Source organism: Patagioenas fasciata, chromosome 9 (assembly GCF_037038585.1).
Source record: "Patagioenas fasciata isolate bPatFas1 chromosome 9, bPatFas1.hap1, whole genome shotgun sequence".
Taxonomy (NCBI): domain Eukaryota; kingdom Metazoa; phylum Chordata; class Aves; order Columbiformes; family Columbidae; genus Patagioenas; species Patagioenas fasciata.
The window spans coordinates 9,065,979-9,089,752 of NC_092528.1; the positions used below are offsets into that span (position 1 = coordinate 9,065,979).

At 42.2% G+C, this 23,774-nt stretch overlaps 1 protein-coding gene across 1 annotated transcript in view; it reads right to left on the bottom strand.

The window, feature by feature from the left end:
• The window catches only part of LOC136105211 (uncharacterized), a 205,749-nt gene that overhangs the window by 102,829 nt on the left and 79,146 nt on the right, over nucleotides 1–23,774 (bottom strand). Inside the window, 3 exon segments of the mRNA XM_065844848.2 lie at nucleotides 139–268; nucleotides 6,716–7,042; nucleotides 11,026–15,450. Coding sequence (XP_065700920.2) covers nucleotides 139–268; nucleotides 6,716–7,042; nucleotides 11,026–15,450 — 4,882 coding nt within the window.

Sequence of the window (23,774 nt, forward strand, 5' to 3'; positions counted from 1 at the left end):
ACTAAAGCAGATTTCTGCGCGAACATGGATGCAGCATTCCAAATAAATAGGTTAGAATGCTTATCACAGTTTCCATACTCAATAAACCAGAGTTTAATTCTCTCATAACTGATTCCCAACTAAGACTAGCATACAGACCAGGAGAGGAGATGCGCCGCTTCCAGCCCACGCAGTCTAAGCCCGTCGGAGTGCTCCGGGAAAATGGATGCATTTTCAGCGGCAGGATGTCCAAGGCAACAGCAGACATGATGGATGGACTTATTCCAGCCTGCAACAACAGAGGGAAAACAAAGACAACAAACATTAAACTCAGATGCCCTGGAGGACAAAATAGAGCATTCATCACGCAGCACCTCTTTCCACCTCTGATGCCTGCTCGTCTAAGTAAATAGTACATTAGTAGACACACGTAGATGATTATGGCTAGAGAGGTTAAAAAAGAGTGAGAAGGCACAGAAAACAGCAAGGTACTAAGAACAGAAATGACCAACCAGGTACTGGACTCATTCTTCACACACTACTACACAAACCTGCACTCACAGAAAGTTTCACTCCTTCCTATGAAGTGTCTCTCATGGGAGGGTGAGGCAGATCATCCCAACAAGTCATCCCCTCAGCTGCAGAAGTGTCCTACAACTGTATGGCTAAAAACTGCTCTGCTGGTATTTAACATGTAAATAAAGCTTTTCCCTTCAGAGATGTATTGGCACCAGTCCCCAGCCATGTACCATGTAGATACCACAACATTCTTCTCTTCAGTTAGAGGTACAAATAGGATCTCTTGCTCCTTCCTCTACCTGTCTGATGGATTTTACAGAACTTTATGAAACTTTGAAAACTCTATACCATTGCCAGATCTCACTGAATTAATAAATTTTGCCAGTTTAAGGAAGAAAAACATATAAATATATACACACAGCTCATTGCCTCGAATGCCTCAGTAAATCAGGCTTAAAATTTAAAAACACAAGATCTTTTGTCTATTTAAGAAGCCACACAATCATGCAAACCACTGTCATAAAGATACACCATCCACCCAGAGAATAACCCACTCTCTCATGCAGACATTCACTTAAAGTTTAAAAAAAAGAAAAAAGAAATCTATCAACAAAATCCAAAATGTAAGCAAGGTTGTTCTCAGTTTCTGTGTCAAAACCAATATTTTCTGCCAATCTTGCCACATTAAGGAACCTTTAATGTTCTCTGTCTCCTCTCATCCACCCTGAAACAGAAATAATGTCTGTTTTCTATATGGAAACAGGACCAATATTTACCCACCACGTCATGAGGGAATCACAAGATACTGGGTAAGATACTACAAGAATATAGATCATCTAACAATGAGAAATGCACATCATTGTCAAAGTCACTGAAATTTGTAGTGCTTAAGGCATAATGCAAACATGTTTTAATTCCTTTCTCCTTCTCTCTCTTTTCTCTATCCTGTATCTCCTATCGCTGGCACACATAGAATCGAATCATTTTGGTTGGAAGAGGCCCTCAGGATATTTGAGTCCAACCATAACCTAAGTCTAGCACTAAACCATGCCCTTAAGAACCTTGTCTAAATGCCTTTTAAACCCCTCCAGGGGTGGTGACTCCACCACTGCCCTGCACAGCCTGTTCCAGTGCCCAACAACCCTTTCCAGGAAGAATTTTTTCCTAATATCCAATCCAAACCTCCCCTGGCGCAACTTGAGGCCATTTCCTCTTGTCCTATCATCTGCTACTTGGGAGAAGAAACCAACACCCTCCATGCTACAGCCTCCTTTCAGGTTGTTACAGAGAGTGGGAAGGTCTCCCCTCAGCCCCCTTTTCTCCAGCCCCAGTTCCCTCAGCTGCTCCTCCATCACACTTGTGCTCCAGGCCCCTCACCAGCTTTGTCACCTCCTCTGCACTTTCTCTAGTATTTCCTCTAGTATGTCCTCCTTACAATGAGGGGCCCACAACTGGACACATTATTCAAGGTATGGCCTCACCAGCATCGAGTACAGTGGCACAATCACTTCCCAAGTCCTGCTGGCCACACTATTCCCTGGTACAAGCCAGGATCCTGTCGGCCTTTTTGGCCACCTGGGCATGCTGCTGGCTCACATTCAGCCAGCTGTCAATCAACAACCCCAGAAATTATCAGTGACTGTGGGCAACTGGCAGATCAGCTGGTCAGTGAGCACTGGTCCCATGGGCACAGCCATTTTTCACCTCTATTTCACTACTGGCCCCTTCCTTTTGCTGCTGTGACACCCAGTTACAACATACCCATCCTTCACTGAACCAAGAATTTAGGCCATCAAGGTGCAGTAGTTTATTTAGGATTTTTTCTTCGCCCTATCAGCCCGCGCTATGTCCCATGAGCACAAATGCTGCTGCTAGCCTTGATGTTGAAGCTTCTTCCTTAGCAGACAGCAATTAGTCAAAACATCCTTCCAAAACAAAACAGCAAACTAAGCCCCCTGAATAGCCACATGCTGTTGCTCTGCACCTGGCTTGCTTTATTCTTCCTGGACTAACTTTCCTTAAACAAAGAGAACACAGCCAACAGTTTGGCACAAAGCACCACCTCCCGAGGGACAGCATGAACCCTGTTCAAATTAACCTGAGCAGTGTCTGTCTAGGAAAGTCACAACAAAGCCCCAGTGGGAGCACATGCTCTTCCAGTGACAATGAAATCAAGCAGAACAGGCAACTCGCTGAGCTACAGCTCTGAAAATGCCAAGGGTAAAGTCTAGGTTATTTACATGAAAGGTGATGGAAAGCATTAGTGTCCTGCATGAGACTAGGAAGCAGAATACTGCCTTAGGACTGTTACCATAAAAACTGCAGGCTTCATTCCTGCTAATCTCCAGGACATCACAGCAAATTTCAGGTACAGGCACCACTTGATTTCTCTAGCAGGGGAGCCAGGCCTGCATAACCCAAAGTTAGGAGAAGAAACATTTTCAGAGATGTTAGTAATATGTGGGCAGGGTTTTCCCCAACCTACAGGGGAGGGAGGCGAAATGAGCAATCAGGGCACAGTAAAGACCCTCTCTTCTCCATTTTCTGATAGAGGTTCAAGGGGTTATCACTATGATCTTACACACAGCAGTTCAGTCCTGAGAGAGGCATTTACCCCTGTTGGGTGTTTGTGCCTTGTCAGGTAAACAGGGGGAAAATTATCTCATTCAATCCCCTCTCCAAAGTGTGTTCATTACACTCTTGAAGCGTATCTGAGGTGCCCACAGTGCTCATAACCATGGTAGCTCACAGCAAAACTTAATTTTCTCCTATTAGAGACGGGGTAAAAAACAGATTTCCAGGAGTCACATTCAGGACAATAAGCTAAAGATCTATTTTTCACCGCTTCTCATTTCTGTTTCAAAATAAAAGAGAGAGCTTTTTCTACACCATACCCCCTCTGGGTATAGTCCTCTGATGGGCCGTTTAGGAATCTCTCTAATTTGGCAGTACAGAAACTGTGCTCTAACAAATGCCCATAGAAGCTGTGTCTGTGTTTCTGTTGCTGTGCATTGGAGAGGCATAAAGTTTAACAGTCAGGTTTAAACTTTTTGTCAAAATAGAAAAGAGCAAGACTTGAGTAGATAGGTGGTTCATAGACATCACTAAAACAATTTTTGCAAAAATAATTCCCAAAACAGAGCCCACTGCCATTACACATATCAGTGTTCTGGGGCATTGTGTCTGCTCCAGCTAGGGAATTTATATCACATTAGAAATAAGTAAGAGGACCCCAGGCTATACCATGAAACCCATCACCATGTAAAGTCTATGGCCAAGCAAAAGAAAACAGATTCATCCACAGCCCTGTGAGTTTCTCTTCTTCCACTTCAGGGGGTGCTTCCTTCAAAGGCTTGCCAGGACCAGTTAAATGTTAACACTTTAAGGTACAAGATCAGAAGCTGCTCAGCTTGTTACTGGTAGCATTTCATTATAAGGGACAGCTGGGTCAAGCTTTGAGATTGACTCTAGGGATTTACACAGGCTGTTCCCATTTAAAGTAGATGAGCGGTTTACTGGACCTAAGCAAAACAAAGAGCAGTATATAGAATTGCTTAGAACTAGTATTTCAAGTGGTTATTTTTTTTAATTTAAAGGTAGTTTCTTGACTTCCCATCTCCCTCTGAATCCCAGCCTTCAGAATTATTGCCACCAAATTCATTTGTGTATGTTGATCTGAATGGTAACAGCAGCACCAGAAATCAGCACTTGAAAAATCAGGAATTGGTTTTCTATTCCTCCCTGGTGTGACGTGTTAAGTTGGTTTCACAATACTGTAACATTATATCACCTTGTATGCTGACCTGATCTTGAATTAACACAATACAACTTGTTATAACTGAAGCCACACACCCTAAGGCAGACGTGTGTCACAAAACATCAGAATTGTAATTTCAGATCTCTAAAGCCCCATACAGTTCCCTTGTTCCAGTCACAACATCACAACAGACAATGATCATCTTACAAAGCTTCTATTGTGATAATTTATTTCTCCTTATAAAAAAAGGATTTAGCATCCTTCTAAAACTGCCTTCAAACACTGCAGATTGTGACAGCACTTCCACCACATTTGGGTATATAAATGAGCCAGCATTAATACAGGAATAGAGCATTACAAAGACAGAATAAAATGCAATAGGAAAAAAAGAAACTATGTGACTACTATTATAAAAAAATATAGGCCAAGAAATGTAGTTATATGGGCACACGGGAAACACCCCTTCAATCCCAGTAGTTCTCTCAATAAAACTCAGTATTGCGCCCTCTTATCCTGCCCACAAAAAGCGCCATAACCTACACAACGCACTTAAGCCAACCGAAACAGTAAAAAACAAATCTACCTATGAGCTACTAAGTATCTTCTACTCACCTCTGCTACCCAAAGAAAAATGAACCAGAAAACTAAGGCCTCCTGATGTTAAGTGAGAGGACTTCAATGGGCCCAAGGGCAGGTGCGATTCATTACACAGCTGATCACAATTTAGGGCTAAGTTTGCACCAGAAAAGAAAGGGTGGAAATGCTTAAAGGAGAAGCTGTTTTCTAGCAGCATCAAGATGTGTGGTCAATCAGCAAAACAGACCAGCACTCAAGCTGTGTAGTCTGATGGCGCTAGGGGAAGTGATGGAGGTAACTGGTCGCTCCTCTTTGGAGCACTAATGGTCCCAGTGCTGGCTAAAACACCCTGCAGCAGCCATGCTTGACACAGAATTCTAAGAACTATTTCTAGTATGTTTTACTGGCTTCTGTTTCTCACTGAGCTTATGTAAGACAGAGATTCATTTTCCCTAGCTTGTTTCATGCCTTTGCAGCAACACACACTCAGAACTCTTAACGAGATGGAAAAGTAACACAACTAATTACTCATTGCCTTCAACACACAGGTAGCAGTGAGGTTGAGCCAAGGAAGCATTCTCACTCAGCTGACAGTCAGCAATACATCACAAAATCATACCCAGCACTCATCCAAGCATCAACTGGCAATGTTTTGTTTAGAAGAGGCCTACAAAATAGCACAGATTTTTAGCCCCTTTTCTTGAGGGAGTGAGAAGAGAGGGCAGCTTTTCAGAAACGCTGTTTCTGGAATTGGCCAGGCTCTCTCCCAGGTGTCCGTCAGTTTGTATAGGAGGCTCTCTCAGGCAGACAGGTAGGAGGCAGCAGTTTACTCTCAGCAAGCCACGGTGGACAAGCTGAGCTGTGTCACGTGAATGTTCCCCCCTTCACCATGCACAGAACTATTCATCTGCATAAACTCAAGCGCATGTTGAAGTGGTGATAGGACTGAGCCCTCAGCTCCCCTCAAACATTGTCATTTTGATGCAAAAGCAACCAGAAACAGGCAACCAGGACAACAGAGAGAAAGGGAAGCAAACAAAGATAACGTACCAAAACAGAAAACCCTGAGGAAAGCTTTTATTGGAATATCTGCTACTTGATTTCAAGTTTACTCAGAAGCTTCCTCCATATTATCATGAGATGCTGCCATGGAGTGTCTCTCTATCTCACGTCCTTTTTCCTCAGAAGTTCTTTTTTATGTTTGAAGGCTAAATCTGGCCCTTAGATACAAATTTGTGGTGCTCCCTGAAGGGAACAGACCTTATCTCTGGATCCAAGAATAACAGATGCCAGTGGTGTGAGTCACAACAGCCACAAAGTTTGCCACAAACAATCATAATGCTGACCCAAGTGTCTCCCCGAGTGGAGGGAATACTCATAGCTAAAACTCCCATGGCAATGTTCTCTCCAGCATTTCACAGCAAGAATTTGCCTCAGTTGGAAGTGTGAAGTTTGCCTCAGATAGAACAGAAATGTGTATTAGAAGTCCCTTTTTAAAGTTATACAGCAATGCCATGGGGCACAGAATGAGATTTCATCAGTTTAATTTACATTGATTAAAGGGAACTTTGATTTGTCCCTGCCTTCCTAATCTTTCAGCTTGCAGACCAATCTAACGCTCTCACATCCTATTGTCCAACATGGCACAGGGCATGAACTGCTCACTTACTGCAACTGAAAAACTCACCGTCTTTAGAGATCATCACTTCTGGACCAGTTTAGTGTTTAATCAGTCTCCACAGACTACCAGGTCCAAAGAAAAGCAGACAGAACTGGTACCAGACAAAGTGTAAGGACAGGGATATGACGACAGTAGAAAGAAGCAGCTGGAGCCAAGAGGAAGACAGTGCCAGAGAACGAGGAGGACGGTGCACAGTTCCTTACTTTTATCTGATCCTCTGGGAGGTGTTGCAATTGAATCCCTCTCTCTGGCTGTGTCTCCTTCTCTAGCTTCCTTTTTTGGTTCCTCTCCATCCAAACATCATCGAAGCTGAAGCACTTATAAAGGGGTTTAGGTCTCTTCCTTCTCCTCTCTGGAATCTCCTTGGATTTTTCATCTGGAGCAAGGAAGGTGAGCCTCCAGGCTTTGCTCTCAAGGGTGGAGATAGGGTGTGGGGATGGTGGAACCTCGGGGAGCCTTCGTTTGCGATGAGGAAGCCACTTCTCATTTGGCCTCTTTTCAGGTGGTGTTTGACATTGCTGTTTAGACTCCTGTTTCACAAACAGCAGGTGAAAACACAGGGTTTGTGGCTGGAAATTTTGTTTGCTTCAGGTCAGGTTGAACAGAAGATGGTAAAGCTCAGCTATCTGGCCCCAGAAGCATTCAGAAGAAAACACTTTCCCAAGAGCACTGTCTGGCCGAAACCAGCCTGCCTACTCAGCCTACTCCATAGGCTTAGGGATACTCCAGCCCAAAGCAGCAGCTCTGCTGTCCTTTTAAAGTGTAACAGACACTCCCTCTGCACAGGACAATGCCCTTTTCACCCTCATTCTAGATGGCTTATTACAATAACATTACTACTGGGATTTAGGTCACTCTGTCTGTATAATATTATTTACAAAGACAGACAGTGTCTCTGAAAATAGAATAATGACCAGTCTTGTCTGTCTGTGCTTTTCAACTGTACTTCAGTTACACAATGTGAAAAGGCTTCCTAGTTGCCTGCAGGTCTGATATATTAAGCTTTGTGCTTCCTGATGTGCTCTTTGTGCTATCCATTTTATTTCCTTGATGTTAGGCCGAAAGTGAGGAATTACACAGCTTTGCACTTCACTCTCATTTGCTTTTAACGAGTGGTTGCACAAAATTACAGCTTTTATACAGGAACAACTAAAAATTAAGCACATCCTAAGGCATCTAACTACCACTCCAGGTAGCAGCAGTGTTAGAATCAATAATATTTAAGGTGAGAGACAACAATATTGAGGAATGAATCATCTCAGGAGTCTCTCTTCATTCCAAGAAAATGTTGTGTCCCGACAATAGGATCTCTCCAGTTTCTCACTATTCATTTGAAGAACCCAAATACAACAACCTTTAAACTACTGCAGGCATTTCTATCTACTCTCAACTAACCAACACTCCCAGATCAATTATTCTTTGCTGCTGACAAGAGATGCCGCCGTCTAGAAACACTTCTTATCTACTAGATGCTACACAAAAAGGAAAGCATGTCCTCCTGGTATTCGGTTCCTAGCCCCATCATATGGGAGAGGAGGAAGGATGAGAACTTGCACAGACATGGGACATACTAGGACAGCTGGCTCTTGCTTGCTGGGTAACACAATTATGTAAGTAAAATCAGGCCACAAACAGACTAATTAAATATTTCCTGAAGGCCCTGCCACATTGGCAAACTGGTAATTGCTCTGTCTTGCTGGTTTCAGCATAAAATATTTGTCCTGGATATAACTTGGAGAACGTTAACCATCGCAGGTAACGAGAGAGGGGCTGCTCTGTGCTCCATCTCGCGTAGCAGGGTCACTTACCAGTGTGGCAGTCAGAGGCATCAGGGACAAGCTGATCCATTGCACCTTGGTACAACACTATAGCACAGAAAAAGCTGAATAAAAAGTACCTGTCTGGGGCTTGGGGAATATATACATAGCCCTCTAGTGGAGGGGACAATGAGAAGTGAGCTCAAGCAACTTCACAATTATGCATTTGTTTTGCAATAGTGTCTTTAACGATGTGGAACAGAAAAAGACTTTACTTCAAACCCACTGTTACACTTAATTTTATGACCTTTTTACTCAGCAACAGACATAAGACTGTCCTTAGCGTTTAGATACTAATTATGTTGGAAAGACTTAACAGTGCAAATATACTTTGCCCAACATCTCTGCTGTATTTTCAGAGATTCTTGAAAAAACAACTTCACTTACAAAACCCATGATGCAGTTCTACTTCATTCCACAATGTCATGAAAATGGAAATAAAACCCCGATCTACTTTAATAGACGAGATGTCGTGTCCTGAAAACTGAGGCATTTGCATTAACTTCCAGGCTCCAGCTGCATTTATCCAATTTCAGATATCATACTCTGCAGTCTCCAGAAGAACTGGGAAAATGCAACTGGTTTTATATGGCCTAGATACCATTTAAGGTTTTCATGGTTTTCTTCAAGTTATTTAATCTAGCAATTAATTTAGGTAATTATTTATTTGCTCCTAATGGCTATATTATAGGATGTGGTCTTGCCTATTCAAGGCTTGACACATGCTTCATCTCTCCACTCTTTTCTAGATGCTCTTTTGGGTTGTCATTTACAGGTCAACAATTTTATTCATCCTCTGAGAGGCTTCATCTGTTGACTGTGTGTATAGTCCAAGCACCTTGCATCTTCCTAGGCTGGTGTAACACTGCAGCCTCTTGTTTGGAGTGGGCTCTCCAGTATTAAGTTCATAAGTTAAGCTGATGCCCATGAAAACCTAATATTCAGCAGTTCCAGTACTACAGCCCTCACTTTTCAAACTGCCACCTACACACTTCTTTAGATTCCAGACAGTATTAGCTGAAAAAACAGACCAATCAACCAAAAAACTTTCATTGGGAATCGATGAGGAGAGGTTGAGGGAACTGGGTTTCTTCAAGCTGATGAGGGCACCGAAGGCAACATAAGAGCAGTCTGCAACAATTTTGGAGTTACATGGATGGTAGATGTAAGTACTGCTCGGTAGCGCCAGATAATACCACGAGACAATGGCCAGAAATTGTAGCTTGTAAAGTCCTCATTGGGCATTAGGCAAAAAAATTTTTCTCAGGAACATGTTTCCCAGAGAGATGGTGAAGCTCCAGAAAGGGAGGTTTTCAAGACAAAACCATGGCTTTGTCTAACCAAGTCTATCTGGTATTGCCACTGGTCCTGTCTACAGGAGGTAGGCTTAGACTATCACCTAAGGTCTGTTCCAACCAATCTTTTTTTGTTTCTGTATAAAAAATGGGGAGTTTCTATTAAAAAAAATTAATGAGAAAGGGTAAGCTATGACCATTTAGGGAGGCATCTTAAAACTTTAGTAGAACATGAAATATGAGAGACAAAAGGCAGCAGGAGCAGCAGCAAAAGCTGTGCGAAGGCTCATTTGAGTTGAACACAATCAGCCCTCAGCTGCAGAACTGACCAAGCAGCTCCAGATTCATGAACTCTCTGAAAAACATCTGCTTGGGGTATGCAGAATCTCGTATTCTCTCTCAAGTGCCTATTTTGAAAATCTGCTTAACAACATTATTTTGCTCATTTCTTAATGTCAAAACCCATCATCAGCAATACTGAAACAGTGGCATAATCAGGCCAGGCTGTGGGATCTCAGCTAACAGATCAGTTTCAGTAACTCTGATGGTTTGTGCTTAGCCACTGAAAGAGATTCCCAAGCTTCCGGCCACTTACAACACAAGAAATCCCCTCTGGGATTAAAAGGAAGGAGGAAATCTCTGCTTCTAAAGGCCTCAACCAACCAAGAAATTCCTGTTGAAGATACAATCTTTTCTGTGAGTTCCATCCTATCACAAGGAAATTAATATGTTACCAGAAGTAGAATACAATGCAACATCAAAAGCAGACCCTGAGTATATGTTTTGTGGAGTTTTTTGGTTGTGTTCTTTTGTTTGTGTGTTGTGGTTTTTTGTTTGTTTGCTCTAGAAAGGACAGAAAATGAATCCTGCTGGCAATCAAAGGGTAGTTATGGCAACTGCAAAAGACTCATGGCACTTTAAGAGACAGTTATTCATTGTCTAAAGAAAAGGACTTTACTTCTTAAAAAGTGACTGCTAGCAATGGGAATTGATTTCTATGTTGCCTTTCACTTCGAGAAACTTGTGTACTATACACCAGTTACAAAGCTCCATTCTGCCTTATCTTCAGCAGGGTAAGACCCAGCTAAAAACTGGAGTTGAACACAGGATGATGTCTGTTTAATCTGTCTAAAACATATTATGCATTAGCCCTGTTGTAATGACTCCATTCCTTTGTATTTTTGTGGTAAATCCTCCCTTAAAGAGTGTATCAATTCATATAGTCCTGAACAGAAACAGAAAGTTATTGTGCTACTTAGACAAAGAGCAATATTTATGCACTCATCTAACCAATGTGTTCACTAAGCCATTAAAGAGTTTCACTGGAATTCCAAAACCACATTAAAACAAAAGACTCTGCAAAGCAAACCACCATCTCATCATTCCCGGACAACAACTCACCTCATCTCGGAGCATGTCACTAATGGAAGCAGCTGTGGTTAAGCTGATCTGGGACTGACTGCTTATGCCACTGTCATCCCTCTGGTATTCGTTGTCCAACGAGTGTACAGAAAGTAAGAGACTACCTCTGGGTTTCAGTGTTTTTGGTCTCTCAGGAGCTTCCAAACTGCTTTCAACTGCAGAGCTGTTCCCAAGAGAGATCATTGAAGTGGCACATATTCTTCCAGGATAACGGAAGCTCTTGGGTTGAGACGTGGATCGTGGACTCTGTGGTTTAGGACTCATGGGTCTACAAGGCATGTCTTTACCATCAGAATTTGAGAGCTGGGGACACGACGGACTTGACTGGCTAAATGGCGACTGCAAGTCTGTGGGGCTAAATGGAGATTTCATCCAGTATTCCTCTAGAGAAGTATTTAAACAGTTGCTCAGAGCCTCCTGTTGTTCATCACAGTCTGAACTCTGTGAGTATCTGATGCCCAGGTCATGGGACTGTATTCGTTTTCTCCACACACCTGCAGGTGAGGAGACATCAACAGGTTCCACAGAGGTGTCCAAATAGTTGATGTCTGCTGAGGAGACACTACCTGTTTCTGTTTTAAAAAATGTGTGCCCGTTGGAACTATCCTGTCGCTCTACTGAGGTTGTTCTCATTACATGGCCTCTAGTTGCACTCTCTTGTGTTGGTGATAAACTTCCTAAGACAGGCCTTCTCAGTCCATCTGCCTCCTTGCTTTTTAGAAAAGCTTTCCAGGCGCTCTGGCGAAATCGAGCTTTTTCCTTTTCATTTTTCAGTGATACTCTTGAGCTTTGCTCAGTATTTTCCTTTTCTGGAGATTTTGATTCAAATAAGCTTGACAGGGATTTGTGTGCCAAGGCCAACCTTGTCTTGAACTTCTTACCATCAGGGGTTTTGTTTCTTTTGTATTCATTTTCAGGGAACGATTTTCTAACCCCAGAGTATTCCACAGGTTCACTGTCATTGTTTTCAGATGAACTAGAAATCTGTTGTTCAGCATATTTGACCGCAGCCAGTGTGGGAGAAGTTGAATTTGTATCTACATCTTCCATCAGGATCCGACCAGAGCCAGAAGCCTTCCTCAGGCTCATTCTGTTGAACAATCCTGCAGGTCTCTCATAGAATAAATCATCGTCGTCAGAGTACTCAGAGGTGTAGCTTTCCTTCCTGTGGAAGGCTGAACCAGATGAACAACTTTTGAAAGACTGTAAACTTTCAGTGTCTTCATCCTCTTTCCCAGCACCCAGTTCTTCCATCTTTGTCTTGGTGCCAAAGAAGCTGCTACTTCCCTGATTTTCTGTTATGGCAGGCTTAGTTTTCCTGAAAGATGTCATTTTTGAGAATACTAAAAACCTGGAAGCTTTCCCATTATTCCCATTCTTTGTTGGCTTTTGCACAGCTTTATAGAGACTGTTGTTACCTCCTAGGACGTGGAACGAGTTCTCATCCATTTCCTCGCTGTTAGTGCTGCAGGTACTTATATTATCCAGGCCCAGCATGCAAGCATCATGGGTCTCCCTTTTCACAGAACAGTTCAAGTGATCAGACACGTCTGGATTCTGTGTACTGTCTTCGCTGGGGCTTGCTGTGTCTGCAGGAGAGCCCTCCTTTCCTTCACCAGGAGAAGGTTCTTCACAAATACCCATTTGTTCCATTGAATCATTACAGCCTTCAGTTCCTTGCCTGCTTGCTGCTTGTTCAGAGATGATGATGGGCCCTTGATGGTCAGCATCAGCCCCATCTCCCTGACACAAATCACTTACATTGCATCTTTCCAGTGTTACTGCACTACTTATATCTAAGCCTTCCTCTCCGCCTTGATGAACTTTGAATTCCTCTTCCTTAGACACCTGGTCATCTCTTATTTCAGCCCATGACCTTCTGAGCTGTTCTCTCTCTAATTCAAATCCAGTCTTTGTTCTGCAAGGCTCCTTCTCAGAGATCATAACACCACTTCTGCTATGTGATTTAAAGACTGCTTCTTCACATTGATCTGCCTGACTTTCTGCAATAAGTGTATTATTGTCCAGTGGTACAGTAACACTCCCAAATTCCACTTTTGCACTTGTTAACGTGGAATTACTATAGATGAACCCTGAAGAGGAAACTGCATCTGTTTCTTCTCTCTTCTCTTGTGAAACTTCTGTTTTTTCTTCAGCTGTATCCCTCCCAGGGAGTGCCTCTGCACCACCAGGAATGAGGTGGGTGGCCAGAATCTGTTCTTCACAGCTACAGCTTTCACTCAGAACTCTCTCTTGCTCATCATGAGCTTTGCTGACAGTATGAGGAGACATCAAATCCTTGCTCACCGCATTTCTCAACGGTCCAGTTACCACTTCGGTAGGAAGGTTATAATTCAGTGTCTGGGACTGTAATCCTTTCTGCTCTACAGATACTATAATTAGGCCAGGCTTTAACTCTGGAAGAGTCATTAAATGCCTACTCTGGCCTATATAATCTGATCTGGGAGTCATTTCAACAGCAAAGACACCGTCTTCATCCTTTCCTGTATGAGCAGGGTGTTCATTTGTTACTAGGTCAGAATGACTCCTTAAGGCACCAGTTTTGCAACCTGTACTTCGCTGCATTGACTCTTTGTGCTCTGCCTCAGTGCTGCTGCCACCTGGTTGTGTTGTGGCTTCCAGGACTTTCCAACCGAAGTCGAGGTTAGAAGAATCATCTACCCATCTTTTCCCTACCACAACCTCCATATCTGACAGTTCAGATTCAAGGCCATTCCCCTTCAAACATTTCTGCTGTGTTCTACCAACGGAAACACAGTTTACAACACAGTCACAATCTCTGTTTTCCACAACAGCAGGAAAAGCTACATGACAAGCTACTAAGTTCTCAGTGTCACCAATGCCAGATTCAACATCAATATCACAAGGGGCTCTGTCTGCTTCCAGGTCCCTTTCAGCTTTGTAGTGGTGACTTTTTATAAGTTCTTCAGCATTTCTGATCACTGGCTCACAGTCCAAGGCAGATGAAGTCTCCTTTTGTTTGACATTACACACAAAAGCATCAGTCTGTGTAGAAGATAAGATATTAGCACATGTATCTGCTGCTTCTGGGCTAAGGCCACACGTCTCTGATTTATAGTGCAAATCATAATCAACGCACTGGGGAGAGCCTGCTGGCTGAGAAAGCTGACAGTCATTTGAGTCTATGTCAGTATTAAGAAGAGACCTTCTTACACCAAATTTGCCTTCTATTTTTATTGCTTTTTCAGGGCTTACAGGTACCCTTCCTAAATTTTTCCAAGAGTATTTGAAATCCAATCCTTGAAGATGTACTCTGGAACATGACCATCTAAATTTATCTGTCAGATGAATACAGTTCCCCACATATTCTGTCCTGCTTTGAGCACTGATATTTTCAGGTACGCTGTGCCATGTTTTACCTTCTGTAATCTCTGACCTCCTGAGTGGTGGCTGAGATTTTGGGTTGAAGCAGCTCTGGTAAAAGAATGAATCTGATGTCAACATGGTTTCTGTACCTTCACGTTTTATCGTTTTACCTGTAGTTTCCTCACTGTCAACTGAGTTTCTCTTGCCGCATTTTATACTGGACATAGAATCTAATTCACACTTATAGTCAGATGTCCCAGTGTAACTTTTACAGTTAGGTCCATCAGTTTCAAAATGAAGATTAGGCAAACTACAACTTGATGATGCATCTGACTGGAAGGAAAATTTTTGTACCTCAGGAAAAATCAAACAACTTTCTGAGTTTGCTTTGAAACAAGCAATGCTTAATACCGCAGCATGTTCCTTCTGTCTTGTAACACCATCTTCTGTGGGTATGAAGTTAGTACAAGACTGCACTTTACTGCTCTCAAACTCTGCTTTATTTTGCAATACTGCTACAAACTTTCTATGTATCTGTGATATAATGCCCTCTTCACTGACAAGGTTCTCCGTGTTTGAAATATCACTAGTTAAAGTTAGCTCTTCATCATGCAATTCTTCACCTTCTGACTTCGCAGATCGTATGCAAAATTCAGTTTTACTTGGTGCTGCTTTTATTTTGGAGGACACTTCTGACCACACCTGCTGGGTAAATTCTGGTTGCCTTGAGCACTTAAGTTCCTGAAGGGCTGTTTCTGCCTTCGCTTTAGGAAGACTACAGCACAGATTTTTTTTTTCAGTAGAAAGGCAGTTTGGATCCAAGCATGTTTCCCCAGTTATATCACTGGAAACAGATTCTGTGTCTGATACACTCTCATAAGGCTCAGTTTTTACATCTGACAAAGACCCACTCTGATGTGACTGGGTCTCAAAATAATCTTCATCTGTTTCTTGGCTGGATCCACGTATCTCCAGCTCTATTGTGCTTGGGGTAGACGAATTCAGATCATCTTCAAACTCTCCTTCACTGATGTAGTTTTCAGCTGGTTCTGGGGTCTGTGAATAAACAGAAAAGAATGATTTAGCTGTGATTTCCCACAGCAGCAGGGCAGCATGAATTATTATTACAAAAGGGACTTCAGAACACAACTGATTTAATATGCACTGATGTCTTTGGAAGTTCTACTTGATATTTTACTTATTAATGGACCTGAAGTCTATTTCTCTTTTTTAGTTTCTTAATGTTCATTGATTAATATTTTTTTCGTTTTAACATGTAATTATGCAGAGGCCAAATCTTTTGCCCATATCTTTCATGGGCAAGTACCAAGACACATTTCACATTAAAATAAATCACATGGGAATTTTCCCTTGATAGTAGATCTAAAAACTCCAATGAATCCGTCTCCAAATCTGAGGAGGAGGTGTATGTGATAAACCTGAGAAGTAATTGTTACTGTCTGAATTACAGAAATGTGACATAAATACATGCAGAACAGTTTTGTACTTGAATATCTGGATACCACCCTTACAAAAGCCTGAACTAAAGGTGACAGAAGTCTTATACCAGGAGCACTACATATATCAGTTATCAGAGCACATCCAAATCAGTGGCTGAGCAAAAAGGTCAAAACCATACTGTCAATATTAGGAAATGTCGTTGTCCCAGGTAGCCACCCTGGGAGAGTCTTAGTCTTCTTTTCTTTAGCCATCTGGCTATTTCTCAAGTTTAAAGCAGAAAATGAAATCACAGAAAGCTTTCATGATGTAAAAATAGTGCTTGCCATCTGTCAGCTTCAGGTACAGCTATTGTCAGAAGTTCTGCAAAGGTACTCAACAAAGATATTTAGCTGATTCCAGCCTCAGTCCATTAATATATATTGAATGAGAAGCTATACAAATATAAATGGCAGACTTTAACTCTAATGCTGAACACCTCTTTAACCAGGTTTTGATAACAGTCATTCCAGAATGACCAGCACATTTCAAAATCTGAAACCTGAGATACTGAACAATGCAAGACATTTCTAAAAAATAAACAAAGTAACCCACAAGTGAATGACAGCTGTCAAACTAGAACACAAGGTCCCCCGGCCTGAGTTGCATGTCACCTCCACCAGGGTGCTTTGTCACAGAGGAAGTGTGAGCCCTCATATGGGAAGCCAAATTCCAAATCACATCAAAGGATACGTCACAGAGTTTCTGATTCTAGACTCCAAAACACAGAGGGTAAAGCAGAAAGAGGAAGGCACTAGGGTTATTTCCAAAAGGGAGTCTCAATAAGAATTTCTTGACAGAAGAAGGAAAATACAAATTACATGGAGGAGGGAGGGGGAGGATTCAGTCCTTCAAACCAAGTCCAAAAATCTCTTTCACACCATTAAACCTGACCAAATTGCATGATAGTGGCAAAATGAGCCATGTAACCAGCAGAGCATTGTGTCCTTTACTGTGTGCAATCAGTGATACATGTAATTGAAGTCTTTTAATAATGTCAAATCCCACTATCACCAGGCCAGAAATGACCAGCATTAATGCAGCACAGACTGGCGTTTCACATAATGATGGAGCAGCACAAACTGGGAGCAGTTGGCTCCCACAGCAGCGGGTACAGCAGCAGTTGCTCAGCACTGACAGCTCTGCCTCTTCAACAGTGTTCTGAACACAAATTTACAGATGGCAATAAACTATGATACAAGCTCTTCAGGCAAGTAAGAACAAAGTAATGAAGATGCCCAACAGCCCCCAAGGATAATTATGAATTAAATTACATAAAAATTAGGGCAGAGATCCCATACAGTATATCTATCATTCCAAACATAGCTATGTCAGCATATTTGTACTGTGACCCCTCCCAAATTCATGATTTGTTTTTAATGGGTATTATACAAAATTACACAATTAAAGCAGAAGCAGAGGCCCCACGAATGCCTCCATACCTCATGGGAAATGAGGAAACAAATTCTAGGTCTGAAGGGCACCAATTAATGTTAACCAGTGGTCCTGGACCGGGCCCAGGACTGAAAAAGTGCCCCCAGTGCTGTTAAGGGGAAGAGCGGGTATCAGGATTAGCCTGGAGGGGCCTGTTCTACCAGATGTGCCCTGGGATGGAGAGGACACAGAAGCTTCAGTTCCTGAAGAGCGATGCTGTTGTCAGCAGCGGTTCTGAACCTTCAGACTGATTCTGCTCTGTGCACAAATGGCAGTTCAACAGGCACTCTGAAAGACACTAGAAATGAAACCCTCTGCAGGCAGTGAGAGAAGTGCTCTTTAACCACTGAATGATGACATTTTACTTGCAAAACATACTCAAGTTTTGATGCAGGACACAAATGTTTGCATCTCAACTGCACAGGAAGAAACAACATTCACAGATGGATAAGAAAAGCAGAACTTCCCCAGGAAGTTCTTGCTTCAGTCAGTGCAGGTATGTACAGGCATGCAAAAGTAACTTCGGCACTAAGTCACTTCACAGTTTGGTGACACAGTTGTTCTGTTAATCATCTATACACGGCAATAGCACTATTTGCAAGGCATTCCATTCTTAAGCTGTAACCTTTTTATATGCAAAACCATTCATATATAAAGTCACTAAAATACCTTATCTCCCTTTTCAACAACAGATGGATGAGCTTTATATTGTTCCCAAACACTGCCACTACTTTTTGCTGAAAAAAGATCTCAAAGCCATTTCTGTTATTTATGAGAACTTGCACTACACTAACAACCAGCAAAATGAGGAAACAACATGCAGACACCCTCTGCATAACTGTCTTGCTCTAGTTGTATTTAGTGCCTTCACTGGAAAGGCTCCAAATGGTTAAGCAATTCCAAAATCAGCAGGACTACGTGAGCAATTGCATAAAGGCTCTGGCAGCCACCATCACTCGAGGTTGTAGTGCCAGATGAGGCAAGAGGGAGAGGGGGTGGAATCAACGGCAAAACAACGCACAGAATCAGTGAAATATCGAAACATCATAACAGCATCATAACTGCCAAAAACTCAGTGCGTTTTCCTCTCCTGCCAGCTTGAGTGACTGTGCTCTGTTTCTGTTTAGCAAGCGCTTTGACACAACAGCCCCATAACCTGGCCCCTGAGGTAAACCTGGGGCTCCATCATGATGCTGTCTCATGACACTTCCTAAGTACACGACGGCATCAGCAGAAAAACAGCACAAGCAAGGGGCCTGCCGCACTCCACATAGCTTCTCTAGCCCAAAGCCAAAAACCTTATCTCCCTCCTTTGACGTTAACACTCCTGCTACCACACACAGGTCAGCACAAGCGTTGGCCAAGATCAAACATGTTGGCCAAGGCGCAGCAGTTTCCAGTAGCAATGTGTAATCTGGGTGCCATCTAGAGGTTGCGATGAGGTGCCTGCACATAGAAATACATATTCCATTCGATAAATACCAGCTGCATTCCAGCCTCTTTCTGTGCTGCAGGTCAAGCGTCTCACCAACAAATTCCTCAGCATGGCTTTAGTTCCAGCCAGATAAGGACTGCCTGGCAGACGCAGAGGCATGAAGATTTATTGTGTTCAGTAGAAGATAAGTATGCAAGATACGTCATTTGTACAACAGGACTGCAAAAATCTGAAAAGTTCATGGTTCCTTGTATCTTGTATTTGTGGTTTATTTCTTCCATTAAGTTTTACGAACTGCAGTTTGCATCAGAAATACATTTTTATCAGTGCAGCAGTATCAGACACAACTGTTGTGAAAAGATCTGTAGATTCATTCTCACAAGTACATTAAAAACTGACACCTTATTTCTACCAAAAGAAATCCTATACTAACTATGTAGGTTCATTTTTTAGATGTAAATTTTAAACTGTATCAATAATTAATATTGTTACTGTTCTGAAAAATAAAAAGATAACTTTTTGGCCAACACAACAACATGTCAGATAGAATTTGGAACATAAACAACTAAATTTCAGACTCAACCAACCTCCCTGCTATCTGAAACAACCTGCATTAATTGCTTTGCAGTACTCCCTCTGCTGGCAAATTTAAAAGGGAATATATTACTTCATTGTACTTCTGCCTTTAACACATGAAAAGTTTACATCATTAGATTTCTGATTCTCTTTTAATGAAAACAGGGGTATATTTTGCTTGCCTTATAGTAACAAGTCAATAGTCTTCCTCCCTAGCACCCTTCCTTTATTTTTTTTTAACAGAGAAAAGCTCAGGACTGCATCAGAAGAAAAACAAAAGAACCAAACAATTGAACATAAACCCCCCCTCCCCCCAAACAAACTAACAAAATACCCCCACAACACACACACACAAAACCCCCCAAAACAGAAACAGAACTTACTATGTTCATGCTGAAGATACAGTGTAAAGATATGAGCAGGTAACATCACTCCTCCCATGACACAGGTCACTAAGCTGCAGTGAAAACATTTTTTGTGCTAAAATTGAAATTCAACTTGCTTGGCCAAAGGGAAGCTCTTGCCTCAGAGTGACGGGGGCAAATGTGCATCTGCCTCTAAATGTTACCATTGATCTTTCTCTAAGGCAGATGTACTCACAGGAGGTTGAAGCTGTCTGGCAGAACCAACACACAGCTCTGCACAGACCAAAACTCCTACCCAGAAACTGTGCGCATCTTCCTCCAAAGACAGGGCCCATGCTGAACTCCTGTGCTATACACATGCCAGGGGGCTCCAAGGACTAACATCCTACTGGTGGAAGTTTGTATGCTCTTTAAAAGATCATTTTGATCTACTAGTCTCTGCTAAACAAAGACAGCACGCCCAGTTAGTTTAAGGACACACTTGCACACTTTGCTGAGTGGGAACCTTCAGGATTCCTGGTGAAAGAAGTGGAGACTTCTGCTCTGGAAGACCAGGCAGAGAGTGCAGTGGTCATTTGTCCTTCCACTGTAAACTTGCTGCAATCACTTTTTTGTGAGTACATTTTAGCACAGACATATTTAATTTTTTTAAGCTCAATGCTTTTATTCAGAAGCCATTTTATTTTCTTGAGTGCCTTTGTGAATGCTGAATCAGAGGAGTAGAAAGACAGCAAATACTTTAAAGACAGGGCAAACTCCTCTGAAGAAGAATGCTATTGGAAAAAAGACTCCATTAAATACAAAGAGTGGTTCATGAAATTCTAAGTGTATGTGTGCACAAGACATCCACTGATGTTCCCTCTGTGATCAGCAATTCAGCATTCAAGTATGGGACTGCAATGAAGCTGGAAGGCAAGTGCAAAGTCATGAGGTACATGGCTTGTTTTTCTTACAATCTAATCACTCTGCCCATTTTTAGAATCAGAGGCTTGCTTTGTTTAATCAAGAAAATCAGTCAGCAGACAGTTATAATTCAGACTGTTGATTAAAATAGCACTTTGAAGGAAAGGACCTACACAAAACCTGGGAGACACAAGGCAGTGACTGATACAAAATCTTGCCTTTCTTGACCTCCTCCCACCATTGCTGGAAACATCATCACAAATTGCCCAATACACTCAGCCACTGCATCTCTCCCTTGATTATGTTGTTTGCTTTTGAACAAATATTTCTGTGGTCTTGCTGCTCCTTTTCATCAGCCCTGTTGCGATGTTATTACACCAAACACCCTTCCTCTGACACGTCACAGTGCTGAGTTCCTCGATGCTCCAAAGCCCATGACCTGATTGTGCTAAGTGCTGGATAAACATGGTGAGCGTGTCTGCCCCACAGTGTTTCTAGTCTAATTATGTAAGATAAAGGGAGGAAAACAAGACGACAGAGGAAGTACTATCTTCATTTTACAGATTCAGAGTAAATGACGCGCTCAAGTCATACCAGCGCATATGTAGTGGAGCCAGGAACTCACCCATCTCAATCCCCGCTCATTATTTTTATCTTTTCATTTCTCTGTTGAGTCTCATGCCTCTCTGTGGGTTGAGGTCTCCCCATACAGACTACTATGTAAACAGAGCAGGAAACCTCAAGGGCAGTAAGGAAAGAGACATGACTGAAAGGTATGTGTATATATCAGCTGGAGACTCACAGGATTTACAGAACAGAAATGCACCTAACACATTTGTAAACTCTTTCTTACTGCATGTTAACGAGGAATGGCCTCAAAGAGAAGGGAGAAGGGCATCAAGGGGAAGAAAACATGTAGGAAGAAAGAACGAATACAGAGGCAAAGTATAGTAGTTTTCTTCTGTGTCTCTGAGATGAGTTTAATGGGGCTCAGTGGGACACCCAGTTAAACATGCACCCCTATCATGAGATATGAATAATAAAAGCATTATTCTTTCATATGTCTTAGTCTGACTTGTCATTACTAACTGCACAGCTTTAAGTAAGAGCTTTGCTAGCAAAGTCAGCCTGGCCTTTGATGGTCAGACGCGTTTTTTCCTCCTTTTCTTGTCATTGCCCTACATCTTCAGGTTAACTCCTGGTCTATATCATTCCATATGCACAAAATACATGAGGATTTCCTCTCCCCAACTACCCCTACTGACCTTTGGTAGTTGCTTCTTACACAGCTGTCCTGAATGGTATAACCTGGCCTCTGGACTCCTGCTAATGTTACACAAACAGAAACTCAGTTGGCAGGCTCTGCAGTCAAAGGCAGCTCTCACAAGCAGACTGCACCAGGTCTGGAGCCAGCAGACAAATGAGGAACCTGGGAAGGATGATTTTCAGACATGGGACAAGGACAGGCTAGTCTGGTTCATGAGTTCAGGAAGAGAACTGAATCCAGCACAACTCTGCATCTTCACCTCTTATTTTAGTTTAGTTTTTGAGGGCGACATGAGATATTCCAGTGGCAAAAATCTGCTCACTCCCTTCCTCCTCTCTCCACAGCAGCTGAGGAATCTTCTGGATGAGCTTTTAAAAGCAGATAAGATCAAATAACACGCTAATCTGCATAAAATAACAACTTTCAGGAAAAATTTAGCTAGCAGCACTGTTGCAGAGCATGTGTGAAGTTGTGCCATTTGCAAAGACCTTTTTTGCTCACTGTTTCCAATTCTGTTCCCACATAACAGAGAGCAGAAGGGCTATTTACAGGTATGTTAACTCCTTCACTATAGGCACAGAACTGCATCAGTGCTACGCCTGATCTGCAGCTGAAACGCATGATCAAGGTGCACCGGTCCTACTCAAGCTCCAACCCTTCCTCCATCCCCACGGTACACTGCGAGGAGTGCGCCTTGTTTGCTGAGTGCCTGCCAGGCTTCCAGACCTGGACTGAAGCTGAAGTGAACCGCATGCTGGTACGTGTGGGTGCAACCCAGTCAGCTGGTGAGGTCTGGAAGTGATTCAGGTGCCTCTTTTGGTGTAGGTACTCGGTATCCTGTTTAATACCTTACTTCTTCGACCTTGGATACCTGATTTCAGCCATGTTCCTCCTATGTAAAATGATGGTAACACCTCCAGACCTCAGAGCTGCACTGTAAATACAATACTAAGTGACCTGGCACAGGGGAATGAAATGTCCTGACTCATGAGATGAACTGAGGTCATGTAAGCCCTGCCTTTTATTTCAAGATCCACAAGGGTTGTATGAATCTGTGACTAAAATGCCCCCTTCTCTCTCTGAGATCTTGCCCATTCTCAGGAACCTTTCATCCCAGTGATGATTTCATTTGATGTCACTTGATTTTATTTAGATTAGATATACACAGATGAGTTAGCATAACTACCAACTGTGCTTTTGCCACAAGACTCCTACCTCATTTATGTAATTGGCTTCCAGGGATTTTCTGACACTCCCAACAGTACACATGGCTAAAACAACAGATATAGTAATTATGGTAGCATGGGGAACCTTACCTTGGCACAGGTAAGGCCTCAGCTGGAGCCTTCAAGAAAGCTTTATTTGTATCCTGTGTTGGGATACATGGAGCAAGTGGCAATAATAATAATAATTTAAAAATTTTTTAAAATAAAACAAAAATTATCTAGTATGAATAAGCTAAGAGGAAAGATTGAAAGTACAGTACAGAGTTCAGAGAGCATACAATGTGAAAAGAGTCCTTAAGTACTGCCACAGGGTGGTAACCATCCCTCCAAATGTATGACAGATAAAACAAGACTTAAGGGATTTAAATAGAAGCAGAAAAACTGAAGTTTAGAAAAGCAAAAAAACCCACCAACAGTATGGATAATGAAAAACTGGTATGGATTGTCTAGGGGACAGCACAGAGTCACCATCACTTTCTGACTTTAAGGACAGATTAGATACACATCTGACAGGAATGACACAGGTAATGCTGATCTCCAGTGGAAGGACAGATGAGAAGACCTTTTTTTTAGCTCCTTGTAGCCCTCTAATTCAGTAATCATTAACTTGTAGGTGCTTATTCAGTTATTTTACTGCGATACACAGGCCCAAGGGGATATGCCATTTTAACAGTGGT